Source organism: Myripristis murdjan, chromosome 20 (assembly GCF_902150065.1).
Source record: "Myripristis murdjan chromosome 20, fMyrMur1.1, whole genome shotgun sequence".
NCBI lineage: Eukaryota > Metazoa > Chordata > Actinopteri > Holocentriformes > Holocentridae > Myripristis > Myripristis murdjan.
Window position 1 is genome coordinate 21,673,439 of NC_043999.1, and position 25,490 is coordinate 21,698,928.

The window sequence follows — 25,490 nt, forward strand, 5'->3', positions numbered from 1 at the left end:
AATCTTGCCAAATTCTAACTCAACATTTTGTCTCCACTCCTTTTATCACATCTCTGATCATCTTTGAAGAATAAGTGATGTGAGAAAGTCCACAGTATTTAACCATGTTGAAAAAGAGCACAGGCACCTCCATGACTGGTGTCGTTGAGTCGTGGACGCGCCTGTAGACGTGGTTTACAGGGCTTATGCTAAGCTAACACTGACCAGTATTTGCAGCTTCAAAATCCACATCAATTCATTTAGAAATGAGTAAGGAGGCTGTCAGAGGCAACAAGAGTCAATATTAACGGTGGACACAGTTTAAAGGCAAACCTTTTACGCCACATTCATTTTTACATTATACTGAAAATGGAATGGAACTGAAATGGCTCTTCAGAAAAGGTCTATAGTGGGATATCTGCTGCAAAGGAGTATCAGCTACTCTTTATCTGCTGTTGTGGACTTCATTGTTCAAAACATCAGCCCATCAGACTTTCTCGAACCGCACTTTATGCCCTCACTAGCACACAAATGAGAGGGAAAAACAGCCTGCACGTCTTCCTCTCCTCTGCCGTCTTTCCTTCCTCTCTCCTCCCCGTCATACAGCAGTGAGAGCCCAATTAAGCTCCCTTCATGACAATCGGAAAGAGGAGTGAAATCCTGATCCAGCCATGAAAAGAGCCTCTATTTCTCTGACACCCTCACCAAACAGAGAAGGAAAAAAAAAAAAAAAAAAAAAAAAACAGATCAGAGACGGGAAGGGAGAGCGAGGTGGAAACAGGGAAGAAAAAAAAAAAGAGACAATTTCACCTTACATGCTGAACACATGTCTAGACGCTGACAGAACAAGAGGAATACGGTTCCCGGCTTTAATTGGTTGCCTCTGACGGAAATCAGAAGTGTAATTCAACATCGATTGATATTACCTTTGTAATTCAAAAGCAATTTCCCTGGCTTTTTTTTTTTTTTTTTTTTTTTTTTTTTGCTTTTCGTTGTTATTGTCTCTCTCTCAGCACCCATCTTCTCACTCAGACGTTAAGGCGTGTGGGATAAGTGTGTGCACATCAGCAGCCCGAGTGTCAGTGGATGGGAAAGGTCATTTCAGCCCAAGGCCTCCATTTCATTACATGCTAAGCCTGGTGGAGAGGTGAGTGGACTAGCAATGAGTCCTACTGTAGCAGTCCACACACCTCATTTGCATAGCACATAGGAGGGAATAAATAGGTTCTCCCATGTGCATTTCTCACCTCTGTAATACTAAGCATGCTTTGCATCTCTAATTCAACGTATACTTTTTTCACTTCTTTAGACTAACGCGTGCATTAAATACAGCCCGGGCCCCGCTGTATATAATTCATTACAAGGTGCATTAGTGATTCATTTGTACTATTTAGAAAAACAAAACGGGATCGTACTGTTCTCAGATCCGCGTACGTGTTCCTTATGTTTTCTCATTATTCTCAAATTCGTCCGTCCTCTGAGAGTCGACTCGCTTCGGAATAGCCTTCCTCCGATTGATCAAAGCAGCACGGGCCAGAGTGAAAATAACATCAAAGTGGAATCAAAGTGTTTCAAAAGTGTGGAGGAAAAAAAATAAAAAAAATCAAACAGAGAGGGGAGGAAGTTAAAAAAAAACAAAAAAAAAAACGCAAGGCGGTTTCTGTTTGGGAACATCAGGGTTGATGAATGGAGGGAAGAGAAGAGAAGAGAAGAGAAGAGAAGAGAAGAGAAGAGAAGAGAAGAGAAGAGAGGAGAACTCAGCATGAGGAGAAGACGAGGCGAGACTTGGACTTCAGGGGGTGGGGCTAAGGAGGGGATTCCACTGGGGTTGGATCATTAGTAGTCATAGGCCCGGTCGAGTACGGAGGGGTGCACTGCTACACTTAATTTGAGCTCCTTAATAACACACTTTATGAATTCAGTCATGTTTGTAGCCCTCTGCCTGAGACACAGCGTGAGAGACACCGGTGGATCTAATTTCAGGCCGACAAGATTTCAGATTCAATTAACTCCATGGTGCAACACCACCTCTCCACGCTCCATACACACACACACACACACACACACACACACAAGAGCCTTCCATCCTATCCCCCAGCCTCAAGGCCTATCTCAGATCCCTGCATGATCATTCTAAACTTAATTATCCCAAGGCTGTCTGATGGAGGCCCAGCCGTGCCCGATCATATTTGCATCGAGTGGCCGAAAGCAGCGGAAGTGTCGCTGGACAGAAAGAAGTGCGCTCCACCCCCAGTGGCTAGTTGCGATTGTGGCATCGCGGCTACTATCCTCTCCAATCCCTCCTTAATCCCCATCTCAAACTCTCCCTACACCTCTGGAAAAGACAAGAAATATGACGGCGACATGCATTTTTTTGACACGACACAAAGCCGCACTTGCCTTAACCTTGCGCACAGACGCATTTGTTGTTTTCATCTTCATCGGCCGCGCTGTTTGACAGTGGCGCTAATCTTCTCTGCGGGAGGGTTTGTTGTTTGCTGTTTGGCCCCCCCGCTGTGCCTCTTTGGTACATGACTGACAGGAGAGTAATGGGATGTCACACCCAGAGGACACGTCTGTGAAGGGGTTTGGAGTTCACCTCCCTAAAAATGACCCCTTTAAAACTTGTGGACCAAGCAGCCGCTTTGAAGACGGAGGAGAGAGTTCTTCTGAAAAGATGTTTTTTCCCAAGAAGCTGAAAGAGCTGACCCCTCGCTGCATTGTGGCACCCGGTGACATGATATTTCTTTTAGCTGAGCAGCCGTTTGAAAGTGATGTTGAGGTGCGACTTTATACTGCTGAGCTACAACAGTTGTCTCATATCTTATTCTTTCATGCTTTAATTCACTGCTTTCTTTTGGTTCACCCGTTCAATCATTCATAAGTCAGCCCGTCCATTCAGCGGAACCGGTGCTTATTTTTGCATCACCACATACAGTCCATGATGTGTTATGTTATTTTTCTCACTCTCTTACTCTCTTTGCTTCATTCCATCAGGATGCTATTCTTCCAAATGGGCTCCAGCTTGATCCCGTGTCCTTCTCGCCTTCACTACCTCGGCACAGACGCTACGATTACGGCATTATGATGAGCATGGCAGAGCAAAAGGAGAACAATTATCATTTTCTCTCAAATTACATTCAGCAGATGTCAGGGTCCACATGTGGAGGCGGCTAATTGCCGTCTCCAAATCAACTGTGTAATAATACTACAAGCATATGTGAGTGTGCGAGCATGTGTGTGTGTGTCAGGAGAGAATGCGCGTGTTGACGCATCAGGCACGCTCATGCCCGTGTATTGGCAAAAAAAGCCGGGCTAATGCGTGTGTCATGTTGATGCACTAATGATCAAACCGGCGCACCCGCCATCAGCTGTTCACACCCACACAAGCAGAAGGAATCGCATGGTATGAGCGCACGGAGCGGCGCAGAATCACGCTAACTATGCAGCTCTCGTGCGGCACACAAGGCAACGCAAATCATGCTTTCGTGGCACGGCGTCCATCTAGACGCCAACCCCCACATCCCCTTTCAACACACTCCAGCGCTCCCAGCGTGCTCTCACAGCGCCTCCGAATAATACAGATTGAAGGATGGGAAGCATCCCTCCTCTCTGCTCCACACCCCGCTCTCCTGCAGCTCCCCGCGGGCCCTGAGCAATGCTGCATCTGTGGGGAGGAGCAGGCAGAGGAGGTCCCCGGGGTGATGGGGGGTGATGGGGTTGTGGGTGGTGGTGGGGGGGCTGTCACACCGAGCTCCAGTGTTGGCTGATGGCTCGGCGTGAGGCGTGCCACTTATCAGATTGGCGGGGAGGGCCGTGTGTGTGTGTGTGGATGAGGAGGAGATGTTAAGGAGTCAGGAGGATGAGGAGTGGAGGAGTGTGGGGGAAGGTAGGGAGGTGATGCCAAAGCCCATTAATGCAGCCCTCCTATCCACACAAACATGCATTGCACACACACACACACACAAACACAGACATGCACACACACAGCCACAGCTCAGCCGCACAAAAACACACAATGTATAAAATCATCAGATTTCCTGCATCCTCCCTACAGGCAGAGAGCTCCGTGATGCCGTGACTGCCCCTCGTGAAAAGCTCCCTTCTTCTCTCCTTCCTCCTCCCTCTTTCCTCTCCATCCTCCTCCTCTCCCACTCTCCCTTGGTGCCCCAGTTCACTCCAGTGCACACGCTCCTTCCCCTCCTTTCACCCCCCCCCTGCACCCTCACATACATTCCCCATCCCATCTCTGCCTTGTTTTTTTTTTTTTTTTGCAGTTGCCACCCGCTCGTTTCCCTCATGGTCCTTTTCCTATAGCTCGTGATGCATTTCCCTGACTCTCATTGAGAAGGAGCAGGCCTGGGGCGCGCAAGTCGGGCAGGCCGGGCCACGTGCACGAAACACACACACACACACACACACACACACAAACATATAGATACACAGATACACAAAAATGGTCCATCTTACGTTATTTAGCACAGCATTGAGTCTTAAAAATATAGTTTACCTGAAACCAAATGATAATAAAAAAAGCACATTTTTAATTCTGCACATTTAAATCTGATTTAATATGGCTATTTTTTTTGCATTCCCAAGCAGACTCACACAAATACACAGACACACACACACACACACACAAATGATGGAGATGGGCCATTCAGGGAGGAGGTCAGTCAGTCACTGAGAAGATAAACAACACCTCATTAGGCGTGCTGAAGGGAGTCTCGCAGGCCGGGCTGAGACGTCGTTGTCTGCTAGTATGCTAACAGGGCCCAGGGCAAGGCTCCCAACATCTAAACAGACCTGATATGATCAGAAAGTAATGATCACGTTATCCACTAGAGAGGACATGAATAATCACATACACGGTTTGGAGGGATAATGGACCCACCGCCCTTCCCCTGTCCCGCTGGATATGGACGTGGACATGCTTCTACACGCATACATGCAAACACAGACGTCCTAGAAATAACACTGACGTCGAGCTGCCTCTGCCTTGGGCTGGTTTTTACCCCACGCACGCATGCACATCACCACCCATTCATAAGAATAACCTATTCATTACTGGATGGTACTGCACTGTATACCATGCAGCCCGCCATCCTATAGGCAGTACAGTATCATTCTCCTAGGGAGGCTGGGGATCTCTGCACTGCAGTTTCTTCGCTTCAGGCTTAAGGCAGTCAATTTTCTTCCCATCACACACTTTCACTCATTCTTGCACTCACAGTCTATTTATCTCGCCGTCTCTCTCTCTCTCTCTATCCTCTTGCTCCCTATATTAGACCATCCTCCTCTCTCCTGGCTCTGACGTTAATGCACTCCCAATCAGGCTGTCCATTAAGCGAATGTGTGCAACACGTTCATCAGGCCATACAAAGGCCGGCATGCAGATGAGCTCAAATTGCAGCGAACTGCAAAACTCCTTGAAATCTCCTTAGAGGGAGAACGTGAGTGCGAGACGCGCGCGTGTGTGCGGAAAAAGTGAGGGAAAGCGCAAGCCTGTCCGTCTTATGCAAATGAAAAAACCAGGGAGACAAGCATTACAAAGGATTAACCCAATCAGGATGTCTTTTTGATGTTTTGATGCAACGGTAAGACACTCACTCACGGATATTTGCTCATGGAAATTCTCTTCGCCATCCATAAGCTTGAGGAACCATTGAGCTTCTGACAGCCGAACGCCTCTCTCATTCTCTGCCTGCACAGAGAGACTTCTCCATTATGAATTACTGTCAAAACTTTGGATAAATCGCTCAAAGTGCGGCAGATCTAGCACTATTTTCCACTATCCTCCTGTTCCATCACCAGGCATTTCATACGGTTCCATTTTGTTCTTTACTAAAAAAAAAAAAAAAAAAGTTTGCTATTATATCTATTGGGACGCACAACAATTCACCTCAGTCTCTAACTTTCTGCACTTGTTTGGGGATTACCTCTTAAATACGGCCGGGGAGACAAACAAAAAAGGACTGTGCGGAGTGGGAAGGTGACGATAAGCGAAGTCAGTATCACACTTTCACTTGCGAGTATAAAATATACGAGAGCTGTCACCGAAAAAAAGGGGTTTCAGGTGTGAACAGGGAGTAGGAGCAGGTGAGAGAAGGAGACACAAAGCTTCGGAGTGGGGAAAAAAGGCAGCAACATGCTGGTTTTTGGACCGCCTCTTTGCATTCAGAAGGCACCAGGCCCTGAGTTAAATGCATAGAGCAGGGGTGAGTGTCAGTGAGGCCTGCTGCGTGCCAACTCTTAAGTGGCGGTGGCACTCAGAGATAATGAAGAAAGATGATGAGGCCGATGAGGGCATGCCGAGGGCCCCCCGCACCATAAAATCACCCCGGCAGCCACCTATGGGCCCGAGCACACAGCCACTCAAACACCTCCGCCAGCGGCTCTGATTGCATGTCACAGAGAGTGTCAAACCTGCAATTCAAATTTCTACTTTCGCTCACTAATCGAGCGTGCTTCTTTGTGAGCGCTCGCGTGAACGCGTGCCTCCGTGTGTGTGTTCAGGCATGGTGTGTGACAAGAACACGTGCCTGCCTGAGTCACTCTAGATTGCATTTATCCCGCAGAATGCAACTAAAAAAAAAAAAAAATAATAAAACGACAGAAAGCCCTGCAAAAGTGAAAATAATGGCAGATAAGGAAGTTCTACGCATTCCTCAATCGTGACCTCGAAACACACTTGTCGTCTTTATTGTTCATTACAGAGCCGTGCGCCGCGATACGCTAACTAATCCCATTAAACTAATCCACATGAAAACAACTTACGGCACGATAACGGCCCGCGCCGCCTCCACCCTTAATTTATGCCATATTCAAATGAGCACAGAATCCAAATAATTAATGTGACTCCCCCATTAATTTTCCTTGTGGCAGAAATGGCAAATGGGTTCGGAAATGCATTCCCCATCAGCCCTTAATTTTACCCACAGGATGTTTATTTTCATTTAGAGTCTATTTAGAGGTTTCTCCTGGTATGATCTATGTATACAGTGTATGGTCCAAAGTATACACTCAGGGCAGAGAATTTATGGGTCTGCCTGTTAGCCCAGTAAGTGGCAGCTGAATTATTTTACCAGCTTGATTTTTAAGATCGTCCTAAAACTATTTGGTCACCTGCCAACCAGTTGCTGGCAGAGAAAAACTTAACAACCACAGCCAACATCTGCCGGCATTGGTGTCTGGTTTGACTTCTCCACTTCTGCAATATATGAGGTTACAGCACAGCGGTGAGGGCCCCTGCATGGGCAGCTTTACATGAAAAGGCATAGAAATGAGATGAAATCTCTGTGCTTCTAAACTGTTTTTCTTTTTTTTTTTAAGTGACAAAATGCTGAATACATGAGAGCCATTAACAGCAGAATCATGTTACTACCATGGCCTCCAAAGGTAGTCACATGATGAAAAAGCCACAGTGAGCACCAACCCCAGGCAAAACACACAGTTGATTTCAGCATCTCCAAAGGTTTTTTTTTTTTTTTCATCTTCAAAACCAAATCACGCCTCGCATTACCACTCATATGGGCCGCGAGCATTGTCCGCTGGTTAACAAACGAGTTTGGATAGCATAGGAGGACGCTGCACATAAGTGTATGAATAAAACATGCTGGCCTTATTAAAAATAATCTGCCTCAAAAGTGCCAGAGGCCCTGGAGGTCGATAACCCGCCTCCATCCACTCCCTCCACCTCATAGGGTTCAAGGAGAAAGGTCCCTGATTAGCACAGGCAACATCCTGAGAACACATTCAAATTCTGGTATGTTCTAGTGGCAAACGCAGTCAGTGGAATTAAGAAAAGGGAGCTACTGATTGGGGCATGGGGCTATGAGGGGGTGGGAGTGAGTGCTTGAGCCGCATCTTACCTGAACATCTCGCCCAGGCCCTTCAGCACGCCTTTCTTAGCTTTGCTTTTGTCTTTGTCCTTCTCTTTATCCCTCTCAGGTTTCTTCTTCTCCTTCCCCCCGTCTTTCCCCCTCTCTTTCCATCTGTCGTCTTTGGAGGGGTTGCTGTTCGGCCCCGCGCCCATGATGAGGTCAGCGCTGGTGGACATGGAGTCTCGGCCCGATCTGGAACTTCCCTCCGTGTCTTCATCCACTGGGGGGGGGGGGGGGGGGGGGGGGGGGGGGGGGAAGAGAGGGGGAGAACGCCAGAGAGAGTGAGAGTGAAAGAGAATAGGATGCACACAGACTCAGAGGGCAAGAGAAAGAGGATTTGCATGTAAATAAAAAGGAGGCAGACGCAAAAACTTTTCCTTTCACTCGACTCCCTGCAGATCAAGGCGGCCTTGCATTTGAAAGCAGCACACACACACACACGCACGCACGCACACACAATTATTTTAAAAGTATCACTTCTTTCTTCTGGTACCATCAGATGAACCATCAATGGAATAGCTGTGTCCCACAAGGTATAACAGCTTTGAACAAAAACACACTGAATTCATTCGACTCATTAGAGCAGACTATATTTACTTTGAGCATCCTTTGAGAATACTCAGCTGAGCATATTTTCACTTCGCAAGCCTAAAGATATTTCAAATATATGCATTTCACATAACTCACAAGAGAACCTTCATTTTTTTTTTCCCCCTTTTTTTTCCGTCAGAATTCACTGAAAAGTGATGTGATGGAATAGTGGAAGCTATAATGATGGTCATATCAATCAGGGCCTTAATTTGCGTCTGAACTAATTTCAACCAAGACATGAAATTGAAACCAAACTCCTTAGGTGACGCAGGGTTGATTATACTCAAAGTTTCCATCACATCTAATCAGGACTGATGTGCAAAATGTAATTAATCTGTCACTAATTATACATTTAAATAATCTTGGAAAAGGCTCCAGGGGATCTTAATTGCAAATGCGCTCCGCAGTTGGCATCGCCCCTGTCTATGCTATATCTCTCACTCTGAGGCGTGAGGTAGATGTCCTTCAGATTTCAACTTATTACCGTCTCGCACGACGTCGCCCAAGTTCTGCCTTTGATAGAGGAGAGAGAGGCGCTTATCGGAGGGGAAAAACAGATGCAGGGGCGACCATGATGGATTTTCGGCACGCGGGATGAGACAGACTACAGGAGAGGGAAGCGGCTGGATTCACATTTCAAGGATGAACGTCGGGGTTTGTTTTTGCCCGCGATCCGTCGAGGTATCAGCGATTCCTTTCAGCCGCCATCTCGGAGGAAATGTCTGAAATGGAATCTCAATGTGAGGCGCTGTATGACAAGGGTAGTGAGCAAATTGGTAGCTTAGGCCTATTCAATTATGCGATGCATCACCACGCAACACCCCCCAACCCCCCCTCAGTTTGGATATGATAAGACTGCAGCAGGTTTTGGACGAGTATCAGTTTGATCACACATTCTGTTGCCTGCTTATCATCCACTTAAGAGCAAAGGCGGTGAATCACAGATGTGAACTGCATCTGGCCATTAAACTGACTGAGATTAGCAGGAGCGCTAATTCCACTATTCCTTAATGACGCCAAGCTGGAGATAACACCCTAAACATTGTAATGCGGGGCCTCCCGGATGAGTGTGTATGTGTGTTTCTGGTTTCTGGCCAGGTTCTAGATGTACTCCTATAAAAGTGCTCACAGGAGGCTGACAACTCGGGAAGAACACTCAAACATCATTTTATAACCCTAATCCACTATTTCTTTTTATTCTTGAAAATAGCATTAACTCCTTGAATCGTTATTTCCCTAAAAATTCCTCTTAACTAGCTTCAAAGGTATTTTTTTTCCCCATATTGAACAACAGTATCACATCTATGTTGTGTATCTGCTGGTTGCAACACTTCATAGAAGCTACAGCATGCTTATATTCAGAGAAATGTTCAAAGCCAAGATGCCATCCGTTGTTTTATGGCTGTAGCATCACATCATATAGAAAATATCTGGATGTCTTTTGCATGATTTTAAAAATATTTCCATGGAATTCAGCGGGATATATCTGGGATCTTTGGAAATCCTGGGATCTCCACTGGAATTTAAAATAAAGTTCTGTGGGTTTGAAGAAAGCTTGGCTGTGCAGCATGCATTTGTAATCACAAGCCCACTGATGGGACCAGCCGAGTTTTTAAACAAGACAGGAGAGAAGAGCTGCCTCCTATCAAAAATGATCAAAAAAACAGATAAAAGGCCTTAGCACCAGACATCAAAAGGTGAAGTCATTGACAGCTATTATACAAAGAGGACTTGGCTGACGATTTGAAAAGACAATAGAACCAATGATGAAAGTGTCTGGAGAGTGAAACATAATTTCCAGAGACAGACAGCCGCAGGAAATATTTTGTCACTTCAGTGAAAGTCTAGCGCTCAACTTCCCTCTTTCAGTAATCAAGGACATTTAACTTGCTCTGTCAGTGAAGGTTGTGACAGACAAGTCTCATTCCAACACATGAAAGAAGGGATTTCAACCCCACAGTTCAGATTTGTTTTTCCCATTTTATTTTTTTCCTGCCTCAAAAGATACAACAGAAAGTAGCACAAGGGGAAGTGCATTTTGCCCGGCAGGATATCTTGTGGGGACACATTTTCTTTAGGTGATGCCACATTCTTATTTTATGTAAATAAAAGTCTGGGAGCAGAAGAAGGGAGCGGCTTATCTGTCAACTTTGACTATTAACCTCAGTGACGAGCACAGACTGGCTGCTTTTATCTAAATTGAAAAACAGAGTTATTTGAATATCATGGGGGAGAATGCAATATACCGCAGCAGGGGAAATCGGTCGCTTTCCCCATTTTTCTTCACTGAGATAAGACTGTATTTAGCAGCTTGCCGACAGAGCTTATGAGAACAAAGCGATTCAGGCAAATAATTCCCTCTTTTTCAAATGTCCCCCAGCCTTTTTAATGGAATCCTTTAATGGTGAATGGAAATGTATATCTGGCGATTACTCTTGTGGTGTTGCAGTGTTATTACCTGTCGGCGAACGTACGACGCCTGTCTCTCTATACCTGACGCATGTCTTTTTGTCATCAAACACCTTGTCTAGCCGGATATATTCACTCAAAGCAAGGTGGCACCTCTTTTCCTTCTGTGTGAGAAGACGATCAAACTTGACTATCTAGAGAGAGCAGAAGTCGTAAGCAATTTTTCCTGAACTCACTGCGTGTCAGTGAATCTTTGTTTTGACTAAAGGAAGGTGTTCCTGGCCCCTTTTCCATTCAGGGATGCAGGGCTAAAAAAGTGAGGAATTGTGGCAAAGGACCATGAACCATGTGTCAATAATAAATGACACAGATAGAAGGGAATGAACATATTTGTGACTTCCCTAGATTTGTTAATAAAAAAAAAAAAAAAAAAAAAAAAAATGCAAAGTCCCAACCAACACATTTGTGAATGCTACACTGCACATAAATAAAAAATGTCTCCGATTAAGGGCCCTGACTTATGTCGGTAAATAGTGGGAATGTTTTCCTCACGTGCCGTCTATTGAAATACACGGCAATGCACTTTATGCCAGTAAACCTCGGGGACGACATGTTGCAGCAGTCTCTAACAATTCCACTCAACATTAACTATGTGAATATTAATGAGGCTGTAATCTAGAAGACATAGTCTCTTACACACGCATCTCTCTAGTAGCTAAGTGGGAATCCCTAACCTAGTTTAGTTGGGGGTGAATCCTGCCATAGTGGAAAAGCCCCAGTGGGGCGTTTCTGTTCTGTTGGCCTACATTATACTGACTGAAACAGAGCAACAAAATCTCCCAGTGGACCCTCAAGTATTCTAACATCTTTATAGCAACTGAGTGTTTATTATTTACTGACATCTGCTATACTACTGCTACTGATCTTCTATTTTCTTGAAGAATATGATACCTATTAAAGCTTCCTCCTCTGAAAATACAGCTCAACCAAACGAGAACTGCTTATATCACTCTTATAGAAATACCTGGACACTCACATGTGTCCATGCTGTTGTCCTCTTCTGTCGAAATGACACCAGATTTTTCATATGACTTGTCGATTGCAGCTCGGAAGCTCTCGTTGCATCCGCGGCCCCTGGCGATTCGAGGGCGTGTCCTGTGGACAATGACATCACCGTTGAGCGTCGCCTCCGCAACAGCCGTCTGGAGACTTTCCAAGGAGCTGGACTTTTTCAGGCCCAGCGAGGGTCCGACCTCTTGTTCTGAAGAACCTGTGGAAATAAGAGACAACGTGACTGAGGGCAGCTGCCTAATGATGTGTGACTCTAACTCTCCCACAAAGGCGGCCTAAAACTTATCATCACTGAACTCACTGCGTGTCAATGAATCATGCACGTTTTGCTAGTTTCCTTTGAGATGATGTTATGTGGTGTACTTGGCAAGCAATTCTCAGTAAGAAAGGAGGAGGTGAGAGTGTGGCAATTAACTTGAAAAATACATGATGCCATTGCCTAGTCAATGAAGTGTGTGAAACGAGAACAGAGTATTATATCTTTGCAGAGACATCTTCCTGTTCAGAATGATAATTAAACCTTTGTCCTCATGTCTGCAGCAGAGTTTTAAAACAAATTACGTAGCTGAAACATTATGCATATAAATGGACCACAATCAAAGGCACCGATGTACCACGGGCAAGGAGTCATACTAGAAATATATAATACTCCAAAAGGTTTAGATAGAATCTAAACATAGAGTCATTTCCTTAGGTAGTCACGGAGGGTGGGGAATGAGAAAAGCTGGGTACAAGAGAAGAGAAGAAAGAGAGAGAGAGAGAGAGAGAGAGAGAGAGGAAAGGCATGTAGACTAAACAAAGCTAGAGGCATTCATTTCCACCACCATTTACTTTTACTCACTAAGCCATCCTAGCAGGAACAGCATCTCACACCTGTAATCTTTTGTGTTATTTCTAAGGTCTTCACATGTGTAGATGTGAGATAGTGAAGTCATAGCACAACATGAAGGTAGGACCATTGTAGAGCTCCCTGCACCATTATCAGCATTGCATTGACTCACCAGGTGGGCCCTTACATAAGAAACCCACCTAAACATTTGTCGACACAGGCCAGCTGTGTGTCAGCGATAGAGGCCAGCTTATAGATAGAGGCCTTGCAATGCACCCTCACTAAACTGTACACACACGGAAACTGTCAAACACCAATGACGAAACGGGGAATTAGCACAAGGATGACATCATGGTTTATGAACTGAAATGTGGTATTGACACAAGACAAATTGCAACCATTTTATTTATTTCAATGAAAAATGCTGCACAATATGCACCAATTATGCAAAGTAAACATAATTAACATATAAATTAGGAACATAACACAAATGACAGGCTGTTACAACTTTGAATGTTTTTGTGTGGCGGGTGATTAGAGTAGCTCATATTTATCAGACTTGTAATACAAAGTATGCCCTTACAAGGAATTCATCTATAGCTCTGGATGATAGATAAGCTGTTAGATCAGCGGTGTAGACAGCAGAGTGTTGAACAGCCAACCTCTCTGACACTGGATCCTGGCCCTGGACAGCCGTAATTATTTTTCCAATGCTTGCCAGGGGGTTGTTTAGGGTATGTAAGTGGAGCGCAACTCAGGTATTGGTATTTCATTTTGTCAGGGGGCGTCCGTCAATTCCATGGAGCTCTTACCTTACCATCCAGTTGGTAAACAAGCAGACAGGTCGATTTTTTGTGCCAGTCATTCTGCCTTGTTTTGGCGTGAATTAAACAGCTATCGCCGCCAACGTAATGGGATAGATTTCTGAGAAAAACGTGCTCGGAAAGACTTGTTAATTGCCAACTTCAACTAAGGAAACTATCAGTAACAGTGCATAAACTGTTGATTGAATAATGAATCCATAGCAGTCTTACTCTGAGGACTGGGCATGTGTCACGGGGGCTTGGACAGAGCAGCATTGTCTTTGTACAACTCCCAGTAGTCTCTGCAGGGCCTCCGCGTGTAACATATGCTGCTATTTTCTACATGGCTTCACTTGGTGTAAATAAACACCACTAAAAGTTCTCTTCCTATTAGTTTTCAATGAACAACTCTGTTATATGGTCTTTTCTCCAGCCCCCACACACACACATGGAACATACACACCTACATATGTTGGTGTCAGCCATCACCAACCAGGCCCCTGATTTGTTTAAAGAAGCCTAAATGGAGCGTGGCCTACTACTGCTGGGTGATCACAGTGGATTTTAGGATGGAAGGATGCACAGCAAAACATGGATTAGGTTAAGAAAATAAACCCCCATCACTCAAAGAAAACAATTACCAATCTGTTACCTTTTTATTGAATACCACCCTCTGAAATGCATGTTTCCATACGGGTAGACAAGGAGACGGGGAGAGAAAGAACTCTGAATTAGGTAAAATTATTACAGGAAAAGTGAAGCTACATCTGACTGGAGTTTAGACAAAAGAAGGTAAACTGCCAGCACTGTGCAGTAATCCATATGTGCTGCTACTGTTATCATAATTTCACCAGTGGCAGCTCGTCTCTTTCTCTGGCTGAACTCCTTTGCTAATCTCTCCCTGATCCCTTAACCAAGCAAACCTGCAACAGCTCCACCAGTGATTAGCCAAACATCTGAGCCTCACGATTCAAACACATGCCATCTAGACAGCTACTTGCAAAGGACACATGGAGGGAAGTATAAAGCTGACTGATTCCTTGTTTCGTCCTATTTTGTTTTTTTTTTTTTTAGCATAAAGATGCAAAGACTTTATACAAAACTTGTATGACCTTTAGGGCCACATGAATGTCCGTTTTGTTTCCTTTCTGTTAGGTTTGGATTCAAAGTAACCAAAGTGAGCGGGTGAGTGCTTCTCTATCATCCATGGCAGCTATAGATCTCATGACTACGAGGTCAGATAGGCCGAGAGGTCAGCTATTAGTGCTGGTCAGCTATTAGTGTTGGATTTCTAGGCTGGCAAAGTCAGGCCTTTTACACACCAATCCCCGCTCTGTCTTGTTTATGTCAATAAAACTGGCCAATCCCGAGAGAAACTCGACTCAACACTGGAAGTACCACTGATAATAAACGAACACCAATCCTATAACGCGACATCCCAGTTAGTGAATAAAGCTTGTATGTGCGCCTCCAGGCTGCCGGGGACAGTAAAATGAAATTTTACTGTGCCCTGGAAATGTCAAGGGGGGTCAAGAGCTCTCTGGTTGCAGGAATAGAAGATCCATTTTACTGCTCAGCTCCCAGGAAGAAATGGAACATTACTGATCACTGTGACCATTTTCTACGTCAGTGAAAGATACACGGCCTTATAAGACCAAGACGGAGTGCAAGTAGAAATCATGTAAATTCATTTGTTCAAAACGGGCAATCTCATTATGTGAAGGACAAAGGAGGACAGCCAAAAAAAAAGATGAATAACAAGGCAGGAACGCAGGCAGAAATATGGTGTGGCACGGAAATACTATAATTTTTTACATGCTGGGTGGATGAAACTTAATCAGCCCAGTCTAAATGCCATGTAAATTTGTGGCTTTTGAAGCTTATGCGTGAAACCTGCCAACAGCGGACATCCAGAAGCCAGGGTGTATGTTTGACAAGAGGGGATTGTGAGTTAGAGCCGCACAGGATGCAACAGTTCATTGGAACATAAATGACACCTGCTGTACTCGGAAACAGGGAATTATCCTCCCGCTCGGTATTCCGCATCGCAATCCCCCTTTGCCATTGTTTCTAGTCAGCATGCTGAATGACTGAGGGAAGCAGACAGAAAGGGAAAGACAGAGAGAAAGGGAGAGAGAGAGAGAGAGAGAGAGAGAGAGAGAGAGAGAGAGAGAGAGAGAGAGAGAGAGAGAGAGAGAGAGAGAGATGATCCCCATAGACCCTGGCTGCCTCCAAGCTGCCTTTGTTTTCATCAGAAGCCGTCCCGGCTCTCCTGGGAGAGTGTGACGGACAGCTCTCTGTGTGCCAGTCTATTATGTGATTCCTATCACACAACAGAAGCCCCAGTCCTCTGCTACTCATTCCCTTCTTATTCATAGGGATGAAAATACATATTCCCCCATCGCAAACAGACACGGGTTTGTCACTCCTCACACGTCTGGAGGAGAAATGAAAATCATCAAAATGAAATGCACAAAAAAAAAAAAAAGAAAAAAAAGAAAATCAAATCAAATTGGGATACAGTGCAGTTGGAATTTTATCATGGCCAAAGACGAAAATGCCCAATATATTTCTTGGCCAGATGGAACCAAGGATAGTTAATTGGAGAAGAGAGATTGCCATTAAACGTTAAAGGGGAGGTATGGCAAACTCCATGAATAAATCAGTACCAGTTATTACAGGAGCAGGAGCCTATAGTATAATTAGAGCAGCTAAAACCATGCTCCCCAAGCCATTATTCACCATGGGCCCTTGCATGTAAAGATCTGTGTACAGACAGGGGCTCCATTACATATAATTTATTCAGAGAGCCAGGGCTTTAAGCAGGGCATTAAAAGGGTAATTAAGTTAAAAATAGTCTCCAAGGTGGCTAGGGAAGGCCGTGTCCAGGTATCCCACTGAAAGTATGGCATCCCTGGGTCGGCCAGACTCCTATGTCTCTGCCAGTTGTGGATCATTATCCCAACGGAGGACGTCCTCCATGCACTGAACATGTGTCACCAAGGAATTGCCATTACCCCGACTTTTATGGTTAACATCTCTATTAGGGATCCTGTCATCAGTGGGTTGCCATGGCACTGGAGGAACTAGAAACATATGGGATTAGCTGAATCATCACAGATGTTTTATGCTTTGTGCTTATCTTCAAATGGCACAAGCCAATGAAAAGATTTGTTTTAATATATATTTCCAATAGAAATCAGGAGACCTTGGGATATGAACAAAATTCTGTTGTATGATACTGTACATTCTGAATATGTTGCAGGCTGAGGTGACGTTGATTGAATGAGTTATTTCAAATATGCCTGAAGATGTTCACATTCATGTCTAACTGGTAGGAGTTTGCTTTTGAAAATCACTCTCTGTCACGGCCCAGTCATTAAGTCATTCAGTGTTAAGTGAATGGAACGCACTCTAACATATTGCAACCCGAGCTCAAAACAGCCCAACTATGATGGATTAATTGCAGCTAGATGAAGAGGCCAACTGGCAATGAGTGTCTTTCTATTTCAAATGCCACTCCATTGCTGGCTCCCTCTAGCCCTCTATACCTCCTGGAGTAATGAGTGTTTTCTTCAGTCATATTCACTGCAGAACAAGCACAATGGCGCAGGTTCCCAGAATGTTTGCCAAGTCTCTATTCAACGCCATGCAACTCTCTCAGCAATATGAAAACCCTCTTTTGATCATGTTGCAATTACCTCAAACAACACCCTCCACTATACGCATCTAAAAGTGTCATAATCATAAAGCCAACAATGGTTGGTTATGGAAAGAGAGGGACTGCTTCTCCAAGCTTTATTATTGACCCATGGACCCAGCTGGAAAACCAAAAGAGCCCATTGGCGACAATATATTAAGCCAGATATATACTTGCTTTTAACCATGTGCTTGCACAGCGTTGCCTGCGTATTTTACAAGACTCCAGCTATACACTTGATGCCTCGCGTGTCCTGCATCCATTTGGAGCGCAGCGTTATTTTTTGTGGATGTGCATAAACAATGCTCCAAACAGACGCAGGATACACAAGGCAACCATCATGTGCACATGGACGTGCAGTTAAAAGCAAGTCTACCTCCTGCTTTAAATCGGTCCCTAACTAGTTGCTTACCTCCACCGGTTCCTGTGGTGCGGTTAATCTCGTCTGCTACTGTTAAAAAGCATAGAAAAGTGTGAATGGTTAGCGCCTTATGTACCACATCTTTAAGCATATGCAACGCTGAAAGAGCCACAGCCAGAGTGAGACGGAGTCAGCGAGCGCGAGATAGATGTTGAATAGTTTTAGAATGATGATCTAAGTGGAAGAGATATTACACCTCATCCATGCGCCTGTCAATCACGCGGCTCACAAGGCAACACGGCTAGAATGTGCTAACGTATTACTGCCAGCACACGCTGCCGTGTGTCCCATTCTTCTCTCTTCTTCCCGCACTCAATCTTGTTCCCCATCTAAATGGGATTGAACCGTGGGGTGTCTGACCACTTTAGCATATTTCAACAGTGATGGGCTTCAAAGTCATGAAATCCATCTGCTGATCTGATTTGGGAGACTGAGCACCTGAAACGCGATTAAAATGAGGGAGAAACATACCCATTGCAACAATAAACCAGAGCGTCTATAAGCAATAGTATTGTTCAACACATTAACAGTGAAGCAAAGGTGGTAACCAGTTAACACACGTGAATGTGCCAATGGTGAGGCTTAAAGGAATGGTGTTGTTTGTTCTTTGGCTCATTTCACTGATTGCTACTCTATTTTACATTATCCACAGGCCATTTTCCATTGTGTGGCTTTGATGTAATAATTTCATTCAAATAATTTGCATATTCTGTACTTTGAAACAATTTCCTATTTAGGTCAGAGTTTGTAAATAACAGCAGTGTGCACCTGTTTGGATGAATAAGATTTATTTGAGCAAACTGTAATGTGTAGCATTCAGTTCCAACGAAGACCACAGTGTTTGTGTTCCATGTATAGATTCAAACATTACTCATCTGGGAACTCACTGTCAGTTATAAAAGTTAATACCCGAGAAGAGCAAGTTAGTTATTTCCCAACAGCATCTGAACATTGTAATGTTCTCAGTGATGGATTATGACTTGTATTGGCAAAGATCCCCACAAGCGGAGGAAAGGAATGTGATTTTAAATTACATCTAATGACACACAGTTACATGCTGATATAGAGAAGTACGAGAAAGTGAAGCAGTGATAGAGATTTGTAAAACGCCGATCACACCAGCCGTTTCCTTTCATCCGCATAGTTCAAAGGACAAAGGCATCCCAGGAGGAAGGCATCGCCTTAAAAGCAGATGAGTTACAGCATTCTCTTTTGTGAATAGTGTTGTTTTCTATAACTAATCACATTCATGAAGAAACGCTGACACCACTTTGGCGCAATTAAGAAGCTTTTTGATTGAAGCCACTGATAGAGCGTGCATTTGCTAAGACGACAACCCAATCATGGCGCTATCGCCGTTTCCTGTCCATTCTACTCACTTCCTCCATTCAGTTATATCCAATTATATTTTTAATTGCCACTAAGAACATAATGGATAAGATTTTTTGTACTCAACTAATTGGTCAGAGAGACCAATCCACTGAGTGTGCTGACTCACGATCATCTTTTCTCCTTGGCAGCACTTTTGTGTAGTACAACGCCTGAAAGTTAGAGTTCTCCGATTGACTTTGTGTTGAAGTTTTGAAGCCTGACAAAGGGCAAGGTTAATATATGGAAGGTGGATGCCACAGAGTTGAGTGCAGTGGCCCACACCTACACTAGTCTCTGGGAGAGTTAAAGTTTTCTTCAGGTCTCTGGGTTCCTTGTGGAATGGAGTTGGCTGTGATCTGTTATGATTAGCCAGTGATCCGAGAGGAGGCAGCGTCTGCTTCAGCCACGGGGGGAGAGGCTTTAAGGTCTCCTCACTCTAGTCTCCCTAGATACAGACTGTGTGTGTGTGTGTGTGCTTACGTGTGTGTGTGTGTGTGCATGGTTGAGCCTGTGTACGTGTATGCCTGTGCTTGAATATATTCCTCACCAGGATTCCCGTCACAAGACAGGCCACTGTACTCTTGCTTCTTGTACTTTATGAACACGCCACTGGGTGTAGGGGCATGGTCGATAGAAACCAAAAAAGGGAAGGTGGGGGATGGATAGAATTGGAAGGAGGTGTGCTTTTGGCAAGAGGGGTTAGAGGAAGGTCAGGTGTGTGTGTTTGCATGTATTTTTGTTTTTGAAGGAGAGTGGGAATTTCATTACCTCAGTATTTGGCCTTTAGTCACGCAGTAAGAAAAGATGGACAATGCTGGAAAGTCACAGGAAGGTGGAATATGCTTTAAATCTGAAATGTGTTTACCTAGGTCCATGCTCTTGGACTTGCGCGTCTTGATGATGTCCAACTGAGCAGCGTTATCGAACTGCTTGGTGCGTTTCTCTGACATGCTCTGACGGCCGAAGCCCTCCCTCTGAAATGAGCTGTCCGGGTCCACATCTGGGCTGAGTGAGCTAGAAAGAGGAGACATCAGAGAGAGAGAGACAAAGAGAGACAGCCCAATCATAATTTTGCCAAGAGACGGTCACTTGGGGGTCATTCCAAAAGCCTAACCTTTGGAATTATCATAATTTAGGATCTCATTATTTTCTAATATTTTCACATAAGCTCTCCACACAGATATGTGTCTTTACCAGTTCAAAAGCAGGTCACAGTTATATTGAAGCTGACAGGACAAATTCAGACTGGCTGATAAAATCTCTATTAATCTATTAATGTCCACACTGATATCTCAGACTTCAGCTCCAAAAACAATGCCTTACAAAAAAAACAACAAAGAACACTACCGTCCAACACTCAGCCACACACACATACAGTGCAGTGTGTTTCAATCCTTCATTGCAATGATCGTTCTAATCAAGGACACATCCACCTTTGCTGAGTTCAGGACAGGCTGGAGATGGGAAGGAGGGCTGGCTCTGATGTGAGGCATGCCTCTCGGGTCACGGTCACTCAATATCTCCCCCTCCTCCACGTCTGGAGCAGTGGTGGGGCCCGGCTCACCATAGCCTGCTCCCTTTGAGCTCCCCTATCTCTGTCTGGATCTTAATTGAAAATCGGAGGGGATTGTGGGGAAAGAGGTTGGGAGAGCGGGACACTGGTATTTGCATACCGAAGACAGCCTTAACAATTAAGGTGAGAGAATCTCGCCATTTAAGGAAAGTTAGAAAGCAGGAGATGCAGTGCTGATGGGCTCAGATAAACACTGCATGCATGAGTGGATACTATTAGGATACGTGAAGTGTCCTTTTAAGTGTATGTGCATGCATACACTTGTGCAAGAATAGGTACATGTGCAAGTACACACATTGCCCATATTCAGTAGCTTCACTGTTCCTTAGAAGATTCATATTCCATCATCTAGAGGTAAACATATCTGTATGGATGAACGTTCATCTTATTGCAGGGGGAATGTTTTTTGAAGTGGCATAGCAAGGAGAGGAAATTTGTTGCGCAGATGCTCCTGCAAATCCTCTGTAGCACTTGTAATGTCACTTAACAGCAAACACAGATCTGCTCGCACTTGCTTGGATGTAAACAATTATCATTCGGGCCGTCAACCCCGTTTGACAAAAGAGCGGCTCCTTGTGTCACCAACGGGCTGCCGTCGAGCCGTCACTTTGCTGTCGACCACACTTGACAATCCAAACTAGGATCAAACCACCTCCCGGGACCAACTCCGCCGACACAGGAAGGAGAGGAGGTGGGGCAGGAAGAGAGGAATGACAGCACAGATGTATTATTCATCCATTTATCATCCCTCGCTTTTCTCCTCTCATCACTGGAAGCATACAAAAACCACCCTGTCCTCTCTCTTTGTGTCTCCACAAATGTCATCTGTCGGAGAGTGGCTGAGACAGCGTGGGGGCGAAGGCTTTGGGGGCGGGTTTGAATATGAATTCAGATTTCACTCAGTCTAATGTGTCTGAGCCACAGTCAGGACACAGAGAGTGAGAGGCCGGCGGGTGGGAGCTTGCACACTCTCGCCACACAGGTAAAGAGAGGCTTGGTTGGTTGAGTGTGTGAGTGTTCAAGAGAGCAATTACAGCCACAAGCAGCTGGGGTGAATCAGCTTGTCTGAGAAAAAACACCAAGAAACCTGTGGGCAATCAGAGTAAAGTAAGAGGGACAGCCCGGCGGTGGCGTCAGATCACTCAGCGGGACGTCAGATCTGTTGGTTTAAGCTGCAGTCCATTTTAACACTGTCTCTGCTTTACTCTGGTTCATGCAGAGCTGTGACTAAACGCCCAAAGGTCGGGGTTCTGGGTTAGGCTGGAGGGTTGCAGGGTGGAGGATGCTGGGATGTCAGTGGGAGGGCTTGGATGAGGGAAAGGTTGAGGAGAGGTGGGGCAAGGGGAGGACACACAGGGCTGGCTGGGATATTTCCCGCCAGCTTACATGGACCTTTGTCCAGTTACTGCTGAGGCTGGCCTGCCACATGCAGCCCACTAGTCACAAACACCCTTAAGGCTTCTCAATGCATGCACAATCTAAACCAAAGCCTATAGAGAGAGAAAGCCAGATCACTGCATTTGTCACTGCCTTTGTGTGACAGAAAAATGAGTGCAGTACAGTCTTTTGGCCAACTTACTGAATAGAATATATGGCAATATAGTCAATATGGTTCAGTAATATAAAATTATCACAACATTGATTTCGAATATTTACCAGTAACTGGACTATCATCATTGTTACACTGCCCAATAATTATGATGACATCATAATTATAAGTTGAAATAAAATCGGTGGTTGTATAATTATGTCACTTTTGGAAGATTCCCATTAGCACTGAGGGTACATGCTGTTGACTGAAACAAAAAAACATTTTTTGTAATTTTCTGGAACACAAGACTGAGAACACAGGATTGGCTGAGGGAAACACTGGGGAACGAACAGAACAATCAGGAATAAGAGTCAAACTCAGGGCAGGTGCAGGAAGCCGGGCTGGGGAAACAAGACTGACACAGAAGGCGCTGGAAAACCAGGACACCAAAAACACAAGGAAACGCTGGGAGAAAGAGAAAGCAGAACAGTCCAAGGGAAAACTCACACCCATGCCAGTTTCACACTAGTGAAGATCAGACATAACCCAGCAAGCCTAACGCGGTACGTTATGTGTGTCACCCTTGGCAACAGCCTGACTGAAGCTGGCATTAATAGTCAGGCGAGTGTCTATGTTCTTAAAGTCTAGTTAACCCTGGCACACAAAAGTACTTTCACAGTTACTATATCCATTAATGGTGATAGAGGCACTCAATCACAGATCATGCACTTAGTCCGCACTCACTATTAATTTTGCCATTGTAATGAGATACCAGTTTCAGAGTGTTCCTCTTTTGATACAGATGCTTTTCATGCTCACAGATAGTGGATAGTGGAAAGCAATGCTAATAGAAGGAATATTAACTGGACAGCTGGGTCTATAAAAGGCGGTATTGATCTGAAGGCAATCCACTGGGCAAAGCAATGTCTTTGGTGAAAAAAAAAAAAAAATAATAAAATAAAAGCGCAGGCATGATCATATGACCAAGTCGGCAGAAACTCTTCCACTCTTTGCCAGTCCATCCATACGGTCCATGTCTGTGGCCTATTTCTGATAGTGGGCCCAATCCATTTGGATAATACATTCCCTCATCTCTCCATCTTCAGTAGAGTTTGAAAGCAATTTTCACTACTCTGAGCAGATGCTTTCCTTGCCGGTCAAAGTCTTCCCATCATCCAAAATTAACTAGCGCGGAGGGTTGCTCACAGGCAAATCCACCGCCTTAACTTGCATTTTACATCTACTTGTTCCTGTCTCTGTTTCCCTCGCAGGAAGTTAAATGTGTCAAACTGCACATTGGCGGCGTTCCTAAGTGGTGTGCGCTAAAAGCCCACCGCACTCACAATTTACCCCTGTGGCTTATGTCTCTTTTCCTTTTTTCCTTCCTTTTATTCCTTTTTTTCCACTCCCTCCTTACCCTCGTTTTAAAATGACACCAAAGAGGTAAGTCTCAAAGCATTCTGCTTCTTAGAAAAGTGCAGTTCGGTTTGACCAAACTAGCAGGGGGTTTGGTGCATTGGTTTCTACGCCTCAAAGAGGGGGCAAGAGGTGCAGAGCGATGCCCAGTAAGGTGCTCCTGAAATGGGCCTTCTGAGGCTCGGAGGGGGCTGATCCAGTTGACTGCATGGATGCTTAAGTGGGCCAGAAAGCTTGGTGCTGCCTTCAGTCATCGCATAAAGCCCTGCATGAGAAATCTGCGCAGCGGTCTGTACAGCTGGTATGTGCACCGGTGGACATTTGACGAGAAGGTCGATTAGATTTTCACAGTTTTCAAGGAAAAAAGGTGAAGTTACAGAGAGGTTTTCCTTGCATCTTTATAATTGCCTTCTTTAACTCAGATTTATGATGTTTTATGACCTTTTTCCACCATACAGAGTAAAAGCCATAAAGAAGGTCCTTGATTATTGTGGAAAAGAAGAAGGGGGGTGGGGGCTATCCATTCAATGAGTGCAAAGCTTGTAGTCGTATTTCCACTACAATATAAAAGTTAACTTTCAGTATTCCATCGCAATAATAAAGTCGTCCACATTGGTTTTCCTAAAAGCAGCAGCACTGTTGTGTTTTGATGACTTGAGGCTGGGTGGAGTTGTTACTGGAACTACAGACACTCTAACTTTACCAACCAAAAATCTGAGGAAGTAGATGTCACAGTACTGGACACCCTGTCTGATTGACAAGTGATCTTTAGGACATTCCTACTTGAAGAATTTTAGTGTGCCCATGAAACATCTGGCTTTATAGTGAATGTAAAAAAAAAAAAAAAAAAAAAAAAAAAAAAAAGGTTCCAGTGCTTCCAAACAGAGCAGCAGCTGCACCTGAGATTTGCTATAATCTTCTTTTAACTGTGATGAAGAGAGAGAGCCTGAGAGAGAGCGAGAGAGAGCAAGAGAGAGAGAGAGAGAGAGAGAGAGAGAGAAGATCAATTAAGACGTCTTTGTCAGTCTGACAACTCCTGTGTCACTCCCTCCATCCTCCCTCTGCCTTGTGTATGGATGCTTTAATTGAGTTTGGGTGGAGTGACTCCTCTTGTCTGCCGACTGGGAGAGCAACAGACAGGGAGAGAGCAAACAGTTGGCTTGGCGGCTGTGTGTGTAGGCAGTGTGGTCCATATGTGTGTGTGTGTGTGTGTGTGTGTGTGTGTGTGTGTGCGAGTTACTTTGGCCTCACTCCTGCTGAGATTCACCTGCAATCTTGTCACAGTGGGGCACGGTAGGGCAGATATACACACGCATGTACACACACACACACAACACTGCAAGCTGTCGACAAACACACACACAAGGTGAGCATGGAAATGGCAGCATGTATGACAAGCTTGTAGCAACAGCTCACCACAGAGAATTGGTTAATATTCATAAACCTAGAGGATACTATTAGCATTTAAGGAAGAATTAGCCTGCAGGCTATGTGTGCTTGAGTATGTGTATGTCTATGTATGTGTGTGTGTGTGTGTGTGTGTTTATCCGTGCTTTAAAGTCATCAGTGACCTCACTGGACAATTGCTATGGATGAAACTGAGTGTGTATTAGTATGTGAATGCATGCATATACATCTGGATACACATTTGTTTGCCTGTGAGTGTTGTGGAGGGATGTGCACATTCACGCAATGCAGTTATGCTGATCGCTTGAAGGGAAAAACACACATGCTTAACAGACCACTCCTGATCCTTAGTTACATTACTGATGATAGAGACTATTAGGGAGTCAACTGAAGTAGGCAGGGCTGCCTGCAATGTTAGTTTGAAAGTTTGTTTGTTCGTGTCCATGTGGACCTTTTCCACTTTATATGTTAATTTGTGAAATTGTTTACCAGCCAATGTGTATCTA

At 44.6% G+C, this 25,490-nt stretch overlaps 1 protein-coding gene across 4 annotated transcripts in view; it reads right to left on the minus strand.

The window, feature by feature from the left end:
- The window catches only part of LOC115378794 (partitioning defective 3 homolog), a 392,369-nt gene that overhangs the window by 95,919 nt on the left and 270,960 nt on the right, over positions 1–25,490 (minus strand). For 2 of the 4 annotated variants that reach the window (XM_030079303.1, XM_030079301.1), the window contains exons 17-19: positions 19,923–20,071; positions 11,899–12,132; positions 7,851–8,082 (exon numbers count right to left, since the gene is read on the minus strand). In XM_030079303.1, the coding sequence (XP_029935163.1) occupies positions 7,851–8,082; positions 11,899–12,132; positions 19,923–20,071 (615 nt within the window). Of the gene's footprint in view, positions 1–7,850; positions 8,083–11,886; positions 12,133–19,922; positions 20,072–25,490 lie in introns of all 4 variants that reach the window. The other 2 variants (XM_030079300.1, XM_030079299.1) reach the window with 1 other exon arrangement.